At 49.2% G+C, this 14,536-nt stretch overlaps 2 protein-coding genes across 7 annotated transcripts in view; both read right to left on the bottom strand.

Moving 5' to 3' along the window:
• Positions 1–1,432: 1,432 nt before the first annotated feature.
• Positions 1,433–11,374, bottom strand: si:dkeyp-69b9.3 (myocardin). 2 transcript variants are annotated; one of them, XM_057045893.1, is made up of 16 exons: positions 11,091–11,374; positions 10,197–10,337; positions 8,192–8,245; positions 7,638–7,693; positions 7,357–7,423; positions 6,728–6,847; positions 6,467–6,645; positions 6,217–6,357; positions 5,515–5,680; positions 5,282–5,447; positions 5,051–5,195; positions 4,378–4,965; positions 4,222–4,293; positions 3,988–4,128; positions 3,861–3,915; positions 1,433–3,780 (listed from the first exon to the last, which is right to left on the bottom strand). In XM_057045893.1, exons 2-16 carry the CDS (start codon positions 10,249–10,251, stop codon positions 3,356–3,358), a joined length of 2,430 nt encoding a protein of 809 aa, XP_056901873.1. In that variant the 5' UTR covers positions 10,252–10,337; positions 11,091–11,374; the 3' UTR covers positions 1,433–3,355. The 2 variants fall into 2 exon arrangements, with proteins under 2 accessions (XP_056901873.1, XP_056901874.1); XM_057045894.1 differs by having other exon boundaries at positions 4,387–4,965.
• Positions 11,375–14,421: 3,047 nt separating this feature from the next.
• Positions 14,422–14,536, bottom strand: part of LOC130532918 (mucin-17) — a 5,977-nt gene continuing 5,862 nt past the window's right edge. For all 5 annotated transcript variants that reach the window (XM_057045886.1, XM_057045884.1, XM_057045887.1 and 2 more), the window contains one exon: positions 14,422–14,536. This exon is cut by the window's right edge and continues 891 nt beyond it. The gene's annotated coding sequence lies outside the window, so the exon portion shown is untranslated.

The raw sequence follows: 14,536 nt of genomic DNA, 5'->3' as shown, positions 1-14,536 counted from the left end.
CCCACACCTTCAGTGGCTCAATTACTTTACATATAAATAGATTATTTTATAGATTTTTCACCCTGTCTATCGGTTGCTTCTGGACCCGAGGCTATTTTTTTTCCTGCCTCCCACTGTGAATGTAATTCACGTGCACCGTGGGCTCCGGTAAAGGCTGCGAAATTAACATCCTTCTGCCATCTCTCATGTGCTTTAGAACTGCAGAACAAACCTCTCAGCGGAGCGGCACTGGAATCGAACCATAGCGACCTTCTGCCAGTGATCAAAGCCCACCCCGGCCCTGACCCACGAGACCAAAGGAAAGAGTGAGGGAGATGGGGGGGCACTCTGTGGATACCTGCTTTACATATGAAACACACCTTTCTCCCTTTAATTCCCATGAAATCACGCAGGAAGATGTTATTGCACAGGCAGCGGAGTGAGGGGTGGGGGTGGCAGGCAGGAGGAAGTGATGTGGAACGGCTAAGGGGCCATTACAGAGAATCCCTCATTACACCCTGGTTACAGCTTTGCAGTATTACCCCTGTGAAAATACACCCTCACCCCCGGGTGAAGGAAGTAAAAGAGAGTCTCTCATCTCTGCTCTTTGTGGCTGCTCTCTCCACAGCCCTGCGAGCATGAATTTAACAGCCCGCGCGGCTTCGACTCGCTCCAGAACCAAACAGGCAGGTGGGTTTGGGGCTTTGAGGCCGCCGGAGATTTTATATGACTTTCTTTTAACGGAACGGAGAGGGTCCGGGCTCCGTGATCAACATGTCAGTCAAATCAGTACATTTTCATTCAGGAGGCTTCCGTTGTGGGAATCATAGGGTGACATGGTGTTGTATACCCACCAGACAGGAACTGGAGCCATGTATTCGATGCCAGTGATACCAGTGAGCTCACATGGAGATTATTTCCCACTCTGAGCAAGAAGGACCAGGGATCACTGGTTGGTTGAAGTAACCTCTGGAGGGGCTTTTGTAAATGTACTTTGTTTGCTCATGTAAAATGTTATGGGCTGAATAACTCACGCAGATAAAATGGAACAGAATCTATTTTATCTGTCGTTATATGAGATTCTACGATGAAATTCCGAGGGTCTAAAACCAGCGCTGAACAGAATAAATGAGCAGGTCTGTTGGAGACACACTCGTACCTGCAGACACGTTTCACTGCAGATATGATACCGCAGAAATCCTGATGGTTTTACATTAGATGGTTGTTGGTGTCAGGTTATGGCTATTTAAACATAAGATTGGTTGAAATCAATATCTAATTTATCCTCATTTATCAGGACATAATGTGTGTGTGTGTGTGTGTGTGTGTGTGTGTGTGTGTGTGTGTGTGTTGTGTGTGTGTGTGTGTGTGTGTGTTCACTTCTTTTTTTATTCTTCACATCAGCGCATTTCATTAGGCAAAATTAATAAAACTAAAACAAAAACCACACACGTAGGAAATCTATTAAGACTTTATTTTTTTTCCAGAATGCTTTTAAATAAATAAAAGATGCTGATGTTCTTCTACATATGAAGGAATAACTCACGTAATAAATACAATCGAAGACATTTTATCTTGTGGTATTTTGTTCAAATCAGGCCTTTATAGCAGCGGAACTGGCCAAAGGAGGTTCAGTCTCCTGAAAGCAGGACAGGGAGTTTCCTTCTTGTGTCTACCTTAAAACCCATTCAGATCCAATCCAGATTCAGATCCAATCCAGATTCAGATCCAATCCAGATTAAACAGGCAGAGACAGGAAACCCTCTCAGGGGTCCTCCAGGAAACGGAGGGGGGTTGGAGGGCATCGGTGTCGGCCCTAAAGCACTGGAAGTCACAGGAGGCAGCATCTTACTCTCCTGCCGTCACCCTCTTTTTTTTTTTGTTCATGCAGCTTTGGCGCTCAGTGGCCGCTGTGATTGTCACAGTCGTCCGTGCACACGTAGCTGCACTTCTTTTTATGCAGGAATTCTATGTAACAGTCGCTTGTGCCCGTCGCTGCTGGCGATTCGTCGTGGCCGCCTTACTTGGTAAAACGCTGGCGAATCAGCAGAGAAACAGGCTGCAAATGTTTTCAAACATAACACATGACGTGAAGATACAAAAATACATACAAACACGCATACCTACACACTGATGTGCCCTTTATACAAGCATATTGCACTCTGGAATTAAACTGTTCGGGGGACCTAAGAGGGGGCAAGACTTTTCTCTTAGTTATAAAACTATAAAAGTGTGTTTAAGATGGATTAGCCTGTCAGGGCTGTTGGAAATCTCTGATGGAAAAGTATGGCTAAAGTATTTTAGCTCTGATTCAGTGCATTTTCTTTTAATATAAGTGTACAACAAAGGAAAACATGCATTAATTGCCCCTCAGCAGGCGCTCTGATGAGGGTCCGCTGTCAATTGTGCTAAATCTAACATTGCTATAATGGGAGCCTGATCCTGTTGGGGGCTAATCAAGCAGCAAAATGACCGCCTTGCCAGGCTGTGATGTCTGATTGTGTATTTTTATGGGGTATTTTTGATTGCTGTAGGAGAGCTGTGGGGTGTAGAAGAAAATATGGCCGTTCCGATGATTACGCTGGATAAGTAGATTGGATTTACCGCCTGCTGGCGACGAGACTACAGTGAGACGTCAGCTATGAAATGTGGGCACGGCTTCTTTTCCTCGTGTTCGTCCTTTTACGGACCGATCCTACCACACGGGCTTCATTAAAACAAACAGCGATAAGTCCATTTTGTTGCCCTCTCGTATATGCAAACGTAGCCTCTGTTTGCTCATACGCACAGACTGAACGCGCCTGTGTGTGCACGCTTGTAGCTTTGCCAGAGTTCTCTCTCAGCATGCCAGTAGTGTGTTTGGCACCGGGTGGAGGTCTGGAGCCGTATACTTACACTGAATAGGCTTCATGGATGGCTAGAACTCAGTGACTGAGTCAACACCAGGGGCTACGCTAAACCTGATCCAACAACAGGTTTTGGTGATAAGTCAGGGGCAACATTCTCCCAGTGCAGCTGGGGGGCAGGTCTACATTAATATGCCACCAGGTTTGGCTTTTGTTTTGCACTGCAAACATGTTGCTGTGCAGTGAATCGATCCACAGACGTGTCGCTTGTTTGCTCTTCAAAGGTGATTCGAAATAGCAGCCTGCAGTGTCTCTGTGCATGTGTTTTCACGTTCCCCAACACCACGAGCATTGAATTCAGCTCCTGACATCCTATAGAACTTGTCCAATCGTAGATGGGAGCCATTGCTCGCAATCTTGTGCCCTCGACGGGAGGCGAAGGGGGGTTTTTTTTTTTGTGTTTTTTGTCATTTGTGAACATCAAAAATTCAGCACAAAGAGGTCACATACAGGTACGTCAACACAGGCCCTCACCACTTCTCTATCAACAGATCCAGCACCCGACTGACGTTTAAATCTGAATCCAGGCTGAAATCTTGCTCGACGAAAGGGGCCACAGGAGGAGTGAGAGGGCGGAGGCCCGACGTCAGGGTTTCCAGCCATTCAGCGGCGTCAAAAAGGGCGGCAGCCCGTCGTTTCCGGGATGGCCCGGTGGACGGTAGGGGAGAGGTGCAGATGGGGGGTGGGGGAGGCACCGGGAATACCTGGCTGGGGTTTATTACGGCGGGTGATGGTGGGAGCTCAAGCAGGAGCGAGGAGCACAGAGGTGACGGCAGGAAGTTGTTGTCCTTGTTCTGCTGCTGGGGAGCCTGAGACTCAGCAGGAAGTGAAGGTGGAAGAGGTGAAGTGGTGAGGATGGAATCTGCCGGGGATTTACGATCGGAGGGGCTGTAGTCTGGAAATGGGGTGAAAGGATAGTTTAGTCTAAACACGTGGAAACTGGGCTTTCATGAAGGCGACGTCACAGATACTCACTAACACAAATTAGCGGCTCATCCAAAATGTCATCTATGGATTGTGCAGGGTCCATCTATGACCAAAGAGAAATCTTTTAAAAAGGAAGTGTTTATTTCCAGCTTCCTGTCCATCTACACTGCCTAACCTGTGCTTTCTGGATGGCCTCCTGGAGTTCTTCCTCCAAGCTGCGAATACCACAAGGCAGGGCCTGAACTGGGCTGGCTGTTATCTGCACCGGCAGCTCGAAATCCTGGCCAATCAGGTCGCAAGGTTGGCCGCCGTACACCTACAGGAAAACCACACGCATGAGGGTTTTTCCATTGATTGGGCTCTCATTTACAGAATTGCGAAATTTGCTGTTTGATTGCGCGGTTTCTACCTCTGCTTCTGGTTTGCTTTTTGAGCATCCAGGATCCTGTTGCAGGAATGGATGGAGGGAATTTCCACAAAGCTGAATAAATGAGGACATGAAAACGTTCACTCGTGTCTTCTGGCCTTAATTTGAAAATAACAGATATGCAGGTGACTTGCTCACCTTGCTCACCTCATCACCGGGGCTGAGGGCGCAGTTCCTTGACCTGCTCCTCAGCCTCTCCTTCTTCTCCACACTAGGTTCCCTCTGTTGCTCCATTTCGCTTCTCAGTGGAGTCGTGCATGACAGAGGTGAGGAGCACGACATGGGTAGACTGGGACTCGGGGTTCCTGAGGCCGTGTTAGCCGGAGCCAAAAAGACAGCGTTGGTAAGACCGCCACCATCGCCAGACAAAGTGACCGGCACAGCTTGCGAGAAACCGCTTGACAAGAGCATTCCCTCCGGAACTCCGTTTGGAGAATCTGTGAGAATTCCATTAGGGATTCCCCGATCCGTGATGAACATTTGCTGGCTTGGGCTGCTACCAGGGGAGTCCATTCTTGAGCTGGAGCTTGAGCTGGGGCTCTGACTTGATGGCAGCAGTGGGGTAAGGGGGATGACGGCCTCCAGGCTGCTACCCAGCTGGCAGAGGGGAGCTGGAGTGACACAAGAGCGGGGAAGCTGAAAGAGGCGGAGGCGCTGTAGTAGAGCGGGCTTCGTTCCGGAGACGGGGAGGCCTCGCTTACGCAGCTGCTGCCGCAACTCTGACACCTGAGAAAGGGCAACAGTTGAAGGTGAAATAGCAAAGTGTCGCCACCGCTCATACGGGACGTTTGTGGCCTAATGGGTTTCGTACCGTCAGATCGTCAAGATCTGCTGGTAGAAGCTCAGACTTGGGCACAGGATTCGCATCCATAGAGGTCTGGTTTGCTGTGTTTGGAACATGCTGGAGATTTATGGGCATGGCTCCAGAGGACTTCAGCAGGTCACTGTGATCTCCACTAAAACAATATGAACAGAAACCTTAACTCACCGGGAGCTACCCGAGGATTTTACTTTCATGGATTTTGATACGCGGATGACGTACCTGGTTACAACAGTGATCTGCTGTTGTGGTTGGAGCTGCTGGTGTAGCTGTTGGTGGTTCTGGAGGATCTGCAGTTGGAGGAAAACCTGCTGTTGCTTTAGAATACTGGAAGATGCTGGGTCGATATACTGGTTAGCAGTAGGGCTCTTTTGTTTGGCTCCTCCCCCTGTGGATAAAGTTTTTAGTGCGATCTTTTTAATCACAGGAGTGAAGCAGTATGGATAAAGTGGCACCTGCATTCCCAGACCCTCCTCTCTGATCTGGAGGAATGTACTGATGATACTTGAGTTTCTTCACTTTTGGCTTGGCGTCCCTGGGTTTCCGTGGACGGGAGAGGTGGCTGAAGTTGAGGGCGGTGGGCAGAGAAGAGGAGTAGCCGGGGCTAGGGGGCCGGGCTGTCTGTAGGGACACACATTTCCTGTTACTTTTCAAATGACTGTGAGGACATTTAAGTTACCTTCATTAATTCCATGAAGACAGGGAGAAAATACCAAAGAGAAAATGTCAAGTCATTCCATGTGGTTTGGCCCGTGCTAGGGGTTAAATTCCAACATGAAATGTACAAATGCCTCACGAAGCTCCGCATGACAGCACACGCTAGTCCTGACATGCAGCGATGCTACTCATGTGTGAATGTGTTAACCCACAGGGCAAATACTGAGCCCCTGAAGTGCAAATTGACAGTAATGAATGCAGAGCGGCTCCGAGCAGAGCAGAATACAGGAGAACGACCGTCAGCCTCCGCGAGGCTCTTTTACGCTGCGGAAAACATCACAACTAGCACAATCTGCGCCGACACACCTGCATCTGCCGCCTGTCTTGCTGTTACAATGTTAATTTCAAGTGAGGGAAGGAAAAGACCTTTTGAACGTTTGAAGGAACCAGTTAGATTGAAAGAGATGTAACAGTATTAGCACACACTAACTCTGCATTACCTTCGGCAGCAGGAGTGTGTTCTGAGAGGTCATATAGCTCCCATTTGGTCGCCCAGTGGTTGCCATGGAGTTTGAATCACCGAGTGTTACACTCAGTGGTTGTCTGATGCTTTCGGTTGCCGAGAGCGACGTCAAACCAGACTGTGGGCAGAAAGAAGAGGTAGGACATGTTCGTTTTCATACACACGTTTATGTTCCTTCAATGTGGTCAACACGTTTCTCTTCAATGAAATGCGAGTTCATTTCTCACCTGAGCAGGAGCAGGTCTGTGGTTGAGGGACGGACCTACAGCCGAGAATTCACTCCTTAATTGGTCACCAGAGAGCCCCGCCAACGGAGAAAAGCCGGGCAATTTGGGAAAAGCACGCTGTTCCGCAGGTGAGGAGGCGATGTCATCTTTGAGGACATCAGTCGACTCAGACGCAGAACCTGAGCAGATGGAAACGAAAGAGATTAAGCTAGCCAAGCAGCGGGGGTGGGGGGGGTGAAAATTGAAGGGGTAACAACTGACCGCTCTCCAGGGAGAGCAACTGTTTGTGCTCCACAGGTCCTGGCAGGTGGGGGATCCTCTCGCCGAGGTCCTGCGAGTGGCGAGCCTTCTTCTGTCTTTGGCCGCCACAGACAGTCCTTTCTGTTTGGAGAGGAGATGCAGGAGGGAATCCTCCATCAAGCCAGCAGGAGACACCACATAATTCAGATCATGAGAGTGACGTAAGTCTGCTCAACAGTGTTGCTCAACGTGACCAGGGACCAAAATTATTACTCCTGACCTTTTTAATCAAGACTTGTGGAATGATCAGATTAATTGGAAAAAGCCAGATTCTCCACTCAAAAAGGGTGAAGGGTGGTGAGGAGCGAGACACAAGGGAGGCGCCACTAATACAAGAAATTTGATGAATCCTTGATAGGCGGGTTTATTGTGTGCTGTCACTCACTGGCGGATTTGCAGTCAGCTTAAAATGTAGAATTCCAGGGTGCAGCAAGGTCACAGTTCTGCAACACTGACGGCGGATGAAAACCAACCCAGAGTCAGATTTACACACGTCATTTGTGTGTGTGTGTGTGTGTGTGTGTGTGTGTGTGTAGCCCACAGGGCAAAGCCAAAAGGAGACAGAGATATTACTGTATGCAGGGCATCACCTTGTGCAGTTTCAGGGTTCAGACCACTAGAGGGCAGCTTCTGAGCAGCGCCGTTGTCGGTTCGACGCTGCATCAGGAAACAGCGGGTCAGACCAACAGACAGGGCCCAGAAAACACGTTTTGATCAGGGGAATGTTGCAATGCACACGACTCTAATCTAGTCCCCATGAAGGCTACAGACAGTGCAAATGATGGGAAAACTCTCAACGGTATCAATAATGATCAGAACAAAGCTTAGGTTAATTTCATTCTGTTCGATTGGTTATGAATTCAGGCCTCACCAGAGCTTCGGGCCGCTCTTTCTCTGGTTTTTGAGGAGGAGAAGCCGATTTCAAACCTACGGAGAGAAGGTGTATCCATAAGATTACACAGTAATGCCCCTAATAACTTCGAGGAACAGCTTAGATGACCCATTGACCCAACAAAGCAGTTCAAGCCTTCAGCTCATCCCCACCAGCTCTCCTCGGAGCTGGCAGATGTGCGTTTTTGAATGAAGCACTTTTCCGATTTGCCGTAATAAAAAAAGGGGAGTTTATAATCTTGGTTTTCTTTGGGTTTGGTTCTTGTCTGTGGATCTGCTGGACTCATCGTACAATAAAAGGCTCCGTTTTGATGGACCACAAAGGAGGTTGTGCTAAAACACCTTTTTGAAAATTAGTCTTCGGAAGTAAAACTCGGACGACCGCAGAAGCAGGACAGAACTGGAGGCTTTTGTGGATCAATAAGCAATTATCTGTCAGTGAAAAGAGACGACCTGTAGACCATTAATATCAAACCGGACCCTCAGTCAGCACAAATTGATCAATCACAATGTTAATAATACACACAGACTAACCAGGGTCGGCATTGATCTCGCTCTGCCTTCGGTTCTGAATCCTCAACTGCAGGACTGAAAGACAAGAACAAGAGACGGATGAAAAATGGGAAATATCAATTCCGGTTACGCTGATGGGGCGGCGAGGTAATCTAATTTCCCCCTCGGAGGACGAAATCATCCGGGAGCGAAGCTGAACGTTTGTGGATGGAGTCATGACTGTTCCTTGGATTGCCCGGTGACTTTGAGGAGCATGTTGATTACCAATGTCCTCTCACGTGTCTCTGCACAGCTACCCGCCGCACGCATGGACGTGCATTAACATTCAGTCCGCACACAAGCAGGTGAAGCAGTGCTGCCCCCCCCCCCCCCCCCCGAGTCCTGAGACATGAGAGACCAGACGAGGGACGGGGAGAGGGCTGTGAGGAGGGGTCAGTGACTATTTATCTTTCAGTATGTCTATTTCTGTTGTCCCCATCCCCCCCTTCAGCTGTCCTGCTCTCTCCAGAAGCCTCCCCCCCCCCCACCCCACGTCATCCCCATTCGTACTGCTAACTTTACTCTCGCTGATCTCCTGCGGCTCTCGCAACACAAAACAAAAAAATGTGGATTTAAAGCAGATCAGATTACCAGGGTGCACTCTGTTGCCATGAAGACTGGGAAGAAGAGCTTATCATGGATTTTCTGTTTGATTTCTCCGTGTATGTGTGCGTGTGTGTGTGGTGGGGGGGGGGGGGGGGGGTCGCCCCCTGCTGTGTGTCCGCCACCAGATTGCCTTATATTCTAAAGGGGAGGCCAGATGCAGCCGCGCTCCATTTCAAATCACATTAGGTTCGAGGCTGAACATATAGAGCGCTCAGTGAGTGGCGCTCTGTGATGGCTGGTGCTAAAGAAAAGGAGGAAATCATCAAACGCCCTCGAAGCGTGCACGGAGAGAAATATGACACTGCAGCATAGGTGGCTCCATGGGAGAGACCCCTGTCCACAATGACTGACTGAGATTAGATTTTAATGGGAAAACAATAATCAATTCTGACCTCCCTCATCTCCAAAGCCTAAATTGATCATAAAGGATTGAGTGCAACGCGTAGCTCATTGAATGTGATGCGCATGTGATGGTGTAACTTCTCCTACACCGGCTGAACACATTTAATGTCAAACATTAACATTCATTTATACGTTCTATACATCCTTTATCTGCAGCGGAGCAGCTGCTGGAAGGAATGCCGTGTTTTTAGCAGGTGTTGGTGCACCTTGGGGACCGTCTCTGCGGCGTCTCCTCGCCAGTCTACGTCGCCAACTGTTGACAACAGCTGCAACACAGCAACAATCATTGCAGCTTATGGGATCGTTGTAGCCTTTCCATTTACTTTCTGCTCCCCTTTAGACGGAAAATAAATCTCAAGTCCGTAATTACTGCATTTGCTTTAATATAAGTAGAACTGCCTTAAAGGGATTTTTTGTTTTTTAAATCCTTGAGTGTAAGGCTCGTGGTGCCACTTTAAGGTTCGCAACCATTAATTACATCTTAGTCACATTTATTCACTTGCTTTGACTATAAAGGACAGCTGCACACATTTACTGCTTTTATTCTTTCTCTTTAGACTTTAAACACAGGACACCTAAACTATGTTCTTAGCTCTTAAAATTCCAGAGGAGGCTCTGAACGTTTCAGGAGCAACCGTATTAAAAGGCTTTGGTGTCAGAGGCCCGCGCTCTGTTTTAACCTGAATCTAACAGTGTGTGTTGTGCTTTAAATGTCTCAAACGTACAGGGATCAACCGTCCTCAGATCCATTCAAGGGGCCTCCATCTGTGGACAGCGATCACTAAACTCATCCACCCCGATCAATTCAGTCACTCCATTGATCACGTGATGGACAAGGTGACCGAGCAGCCAATAACGTTTACCAACACTTCACCTCTGGACATCGACGCTAATGTTGCCAATTATGCCCCCCGCGTCAACGCCATTGTTCCGGGGAAACTAATTCCAGGTTCTCCTGTAACTGCCGTGACTTCCTCACCTGAGCGGAACTTGCTCCGAATGAGGAGCGACCTCTCCGATGCCAGCAGTGTCATGGTGGAGGAAGCCAGTGAGCGGAGCGGAAAGAGAGAGAGAGAGAGGAAGTTCCTGGCGTCGCTGGGTCGGGAGGAATGGGGCCCACCTGTCGCAGAGGAAGGGGAGAGGAAGAGGCTTGTTAGACCAAAACCGAGCCGAGATGGATGGATGGATGGATGGATGGATGGATGGATGGATGGATGGATGGATGGATGGATGGAAGTGGCTCTCAGACCCTGCAGCGGGCCTACCCACAGACGACCTCTCATGACCCCCACAGAAGCCCACCTGCACCACCGTGAGACGGAGACAACTTTACACTACTGAGAGGCAAGACGCTGAAGACGTCCCAGCTGGAGGACGGCGAGCGCGAGGACGGCGAGCGCGAGGACGGCGAGCGCGAGCCCGTCTCACCGCCCAGACAACAGGACAACAAACGTGTCCTGCGGGGAAAAAGAGGCCTCAGATGCAGCGAGCCGGGAATCCACAAAAGCTGCATTAGTGCACACACACAAACTATTAACAGTATTGATTTGAGCTGGAAACACCCAGAGGAAGCCTGTTGGACAGAGATGGACAATCACACACATGCAGAAGTGTGTGTGTGTGTGTGGGGGGGGGGGGGCAGCTGAGGTTATGCATACTAGAACAGCACAGCGCTCCTTCCAATTCCCCGTCCCACAAACGCACAAGCTGTGCTTATTTACAAAACCAGCCCGCAAGAAGGCTGCGCGCCCGTGTCTGCAGTCAGATAACAAGAGTGATATTTCTCTCCTGCCACGGGCAGAGTTTCACAATGCGACAGCGAAAAACGCCAAGAACGGCGGCGCGCGGCGAGAGAATGAAAGAGAATACTTACAGGAAGAGAGAGAACGAAGTCCCACAGGGGGCAAATCGGAGTGGATTTGGGATTGAACTCGGAGAGGTGCGAGATGACGCGCAGGAGCAAACTGTGGTGCAGTTAATGATGATTTCTCTCTTTGATGTTCATGTTATAGCTCTTCTTTTTTTCCTCCCCGAAGGTGAAATGCAAAGAGAAAAGAGGATCTGCGTCTCTTTCGTCCCCTCAGGATAGAGACTCACCCCGTTTACCTCTGCCTCGCTCCCTCTGCCCCTCTCCCTGTCCACCCCAAAGCATCCTGGATACTTGGTGCCAACTGTGAGCGACTGTCAAACTTTACCCCTCCCCCTTCGCGGGTGGCCCCCCTGCCCTCACCCAGCAGTCACCCACCCCCCCTCACCTGGTGCTGGCTGGCTAATCGAAGCGCAATATCAGAAACAAGCGCCGGTGTTGCTGTCCAGGTCTCTTCTCTCCTGTCAAGATCCGGCTTTTAGCATAATGTGACGTGAAAGGCAGAAAAAAAGAGACAGTTTATTACGAGGAGCCCTGGAGTGTTTTTGGACTCACATCAGATCTTTTCCTCTAGTAGGACCCTGGGTTTATACGCACCTGTCAGCATACCTTTGGGTCAGCCTCTTAAAGTGATTTGGAGCTGCTCGTGTGCGCGCGTACGTGTGCGCGAGCGTGTTTAAGACGCACGTCGAGTCACAGGCCAATAAGTTAGTGTCAGTCAGCTTCTCAGCGGCCGTGCTGAGCAGAACCGCCTCAGATGTGGAGTCTTCAGAAACCACTGGAACGCATAGTGCAAAGTTCAGCGCGTGCGTGCGTGCGTGCGTGCGTGTGTGTGCGTGTGCGTTTGGGCTGCAGAGGATGGAAAAGTTGGGGAAGTGAGGTCATGGCTGCAGCACCTGTTCCCTGGAGCTGACGGACAGGCCAGCGTGTGCTGGTTCAGCAGGTCATACAGAGGAGGGAGAGGAGGGGGGAGGGGCGTAATGTGTGTGTGTGTGTGTGTGTGTGTGTTGGGGGGGGTCGATGAGGAAGAAGAGACCACAAACGTCGGGGAGGGCCTGCGCAGCACAGGAGCTAACGACGATGACAGGAGGAAGGCCGCAGCGGCGGAACAACCCCAACGGGCGGAGGTTCCTCCCAACTTTTGCCTGATGGAAGAAGGACTCTGACATCACGACCCGCTAATCAGAGAAAACACAGCGGAGGCGGGACCGCGTGGACCAATCACGGTCGCCATGGAGCAACTAGCGGAACACAAACGAACCCCGAGTCAGGTCCTGCTTCGAGTGGGGCAGCAATTTGTGCAACAGGATTGGCACAGCATGCTTTTCGCTACTCTCACGGGATCATAAGTGTCTGTGTCCTGTGAGGACGTTTAAGTCCCACATTTATAAACACGGAACATTCCAGCGGCGCGGCACATTACTGGGGGGTAAAGGTGATGTAAGTGGTTCCCCTTCACAGCTACACCCTCTTTCTTGACAGCCAGGGTTCCCTTTCTGATTAACACCTGTTATCCTCGTTCTTTCCGTCTAGCTCTCTCTTCCGCACACGCACACACACACACACACACACACACGCAGCACGCGCTGTGTTTGTTGAGCAAACAGGATTGAATGCAGCTAAGCAAACCCCTGTGGAATATCATATTTCCCAGTATAATTATGGACTGCGTTGACCCTTCACTGGACTAAAAGTATAACTAATCACTGCAGAAATGTTAATTCACTTGTACTGAGTAACCTTCCCCCATCTGAGAGAGCGGACAGACGGACAGACAGCGGGGAGGGGGGGGTCGGTCCATGCAGCGTATCATGAGTGTAAGTGTGCCCTCTGGTGGACGAGTCGCGCAGTGACAGCTGCCTCCGAAGGAACAGCCACGGTTAGTTGAGCTTTCCATCATTTTTACGGTCGGGGGCCAATATTGGGACGCGCGAGAGGCAGCGGAGCGGAAACACAACAAACATATCAACGTGCAAAACGTATCAAAGAGAATGAAACGCTGTTACACGCCGATCTAACATGTTTTATTTCATCTGCGGCCTCTCCCCGTTCACCGGGTTACCCAACACGCACCCTCCACCGCCACCGCCACCCCTCCACAGTCCTCCTGCTCTCCATCTTTATCACTTCAATCACTTGGCCGTGTGCCTTGTGCAACTCAGAAACCCTGCTGCCTGTTCCACTTGGCCTAACACACGCACGCACGGACACACGCACGGACACACGCACGGACACGCAGCCTACGAGCTGTCTCCATCACCCACCTGTCCGTCCATCACTACACTTTGAAGCTACAAGCAATCTGGTCCGTTTCCAACCTTGCAAACACACACACACACACACACCATTATAATATTCATCACTGAGGCCTTTCAGATCCCAAGATATAGACCTATTTTTGCCTCCAAAATGTGATCTGGTTCATAAAGATGCTGAAATGTGCAGCTGGCCGCTCCGAGCACGGGGGCTCGGGCTCAGTGTCAGTAGGACTTCCACACCGATGTTGTTCCGTGTCTTTCCTTCAAATGTAAAATAGATCGGTCTAGTTAATCTTCCAACTCGCCCCACGTGAGCTCAACCTGGCTGAGGGGGCTGGTCAGTTATTTACAGAATTCCAGCAGGTGTTTCCAGCAAGAGTTAATTAAAGGAATGTTGCTTTTAATGGCCCATTCACTGACAGCCGACACCTCTGAAGCCTTCTGATCCAGTTGTCCACCACTGCACGTGTGTGTAGACCCTAGGACAATTTTACAGTGTGTGTAGAACACGCATTATGGACTCGATGGGATGGTGAGTAACAGTAACGCAGTTATTTATTGACAGAATAAGCAGATGGTGGTGTTTGTTTTGGGCTCTCTGCAGTTTACTCGGCGGTTGCGTAACTTCCGTCATGGAGCTTGAGGAGAATCTCTGTCTGTGGACCAACACATGTTCTCTACATGTGAATAAATGTCCCGTTCTGAATCAGCGTGCACCAAACTGCATTTGATATGGGTGCACGTTATTGGGAAGGGAGCAGATTACACCAGTGTTGTTTTCTGATTTAGTCTGGATGTGAGGAAGATGTGATGTTTAAAAATGTTGGCAAAAGGTAATCAGGTATTTTATCTCATTGCAGTAATGTTTTTTTATTTAATGAATCTGTTCATTTATTGAAAGATTCACCTATAAAATACTTTCCTCCAAATACATTAAAAATCCCTCTTTACTTCAGTCAAAGGGTGTTTTTAGTCAGTGACTTTAGCTTGTGTTAACGATGATTGTTCATCTATTGATTGATGTAAAACCTTTGATAAAATATAACAATTGTGAAAGCTGGAGGACGATACAGTTCAGGTTATGGATGAAATTTTTTATTAAAATATATTAACAGAACTCACAGCAAACAAAAACACGGGACTCTTTTGTTCATGTTAGAATCAAAGACAACATATCAAAGTCACAGGATAAGA

Source organism: Takifugu flavidus, chromosome 10 (genome assembly GCF_003711565.1).
Source record: "Takifugu flavidus isolate HTHZ2018 chromosome 10, ASM371156v2, whole genome shotgun sequence".
Taxonomy (NCBI): Eukaryota; Metazoa; Chordata; class Actinopteri; order Tetraodontiformes; family Tetraodontidae; genus Takifugu; species Takifugu flavidus.
The sequence above is the reverse complement of the archived record's forward strand: the minus strand, read 5'-3'. Positions and strand labels throughout refer to the sequence as shown.

What these genes read in the sequence shown, in the direction of transcription:
- si:dkeyp-69b9.3 (XM_057045893.1), bottom strand. Translation starts at nt 10,251, where the DNA reads ATGACACTGCTGGCATCGGAGAGGTCGCTCCTCATTCGGAGCAAGTTC. An exon ending in AGGAGGGTCTGGGAATGCAG is followed by an intron (nt 5,448 to 5,514) that starts GTGCCACTTTAT and finishes CTTTATCCACAG; the next exon opens with GGGGAGGAGCCAAACAAAAG. An exon ending in AGGCCATCCAGAAAGCACAG is followed by an intron (nt 3,916 to 3,987) that starts GTTAGGCAGTGT and finishes CTTTGGTCATAG; the next exon opens with ATGGACCCTGCACAATCCAT.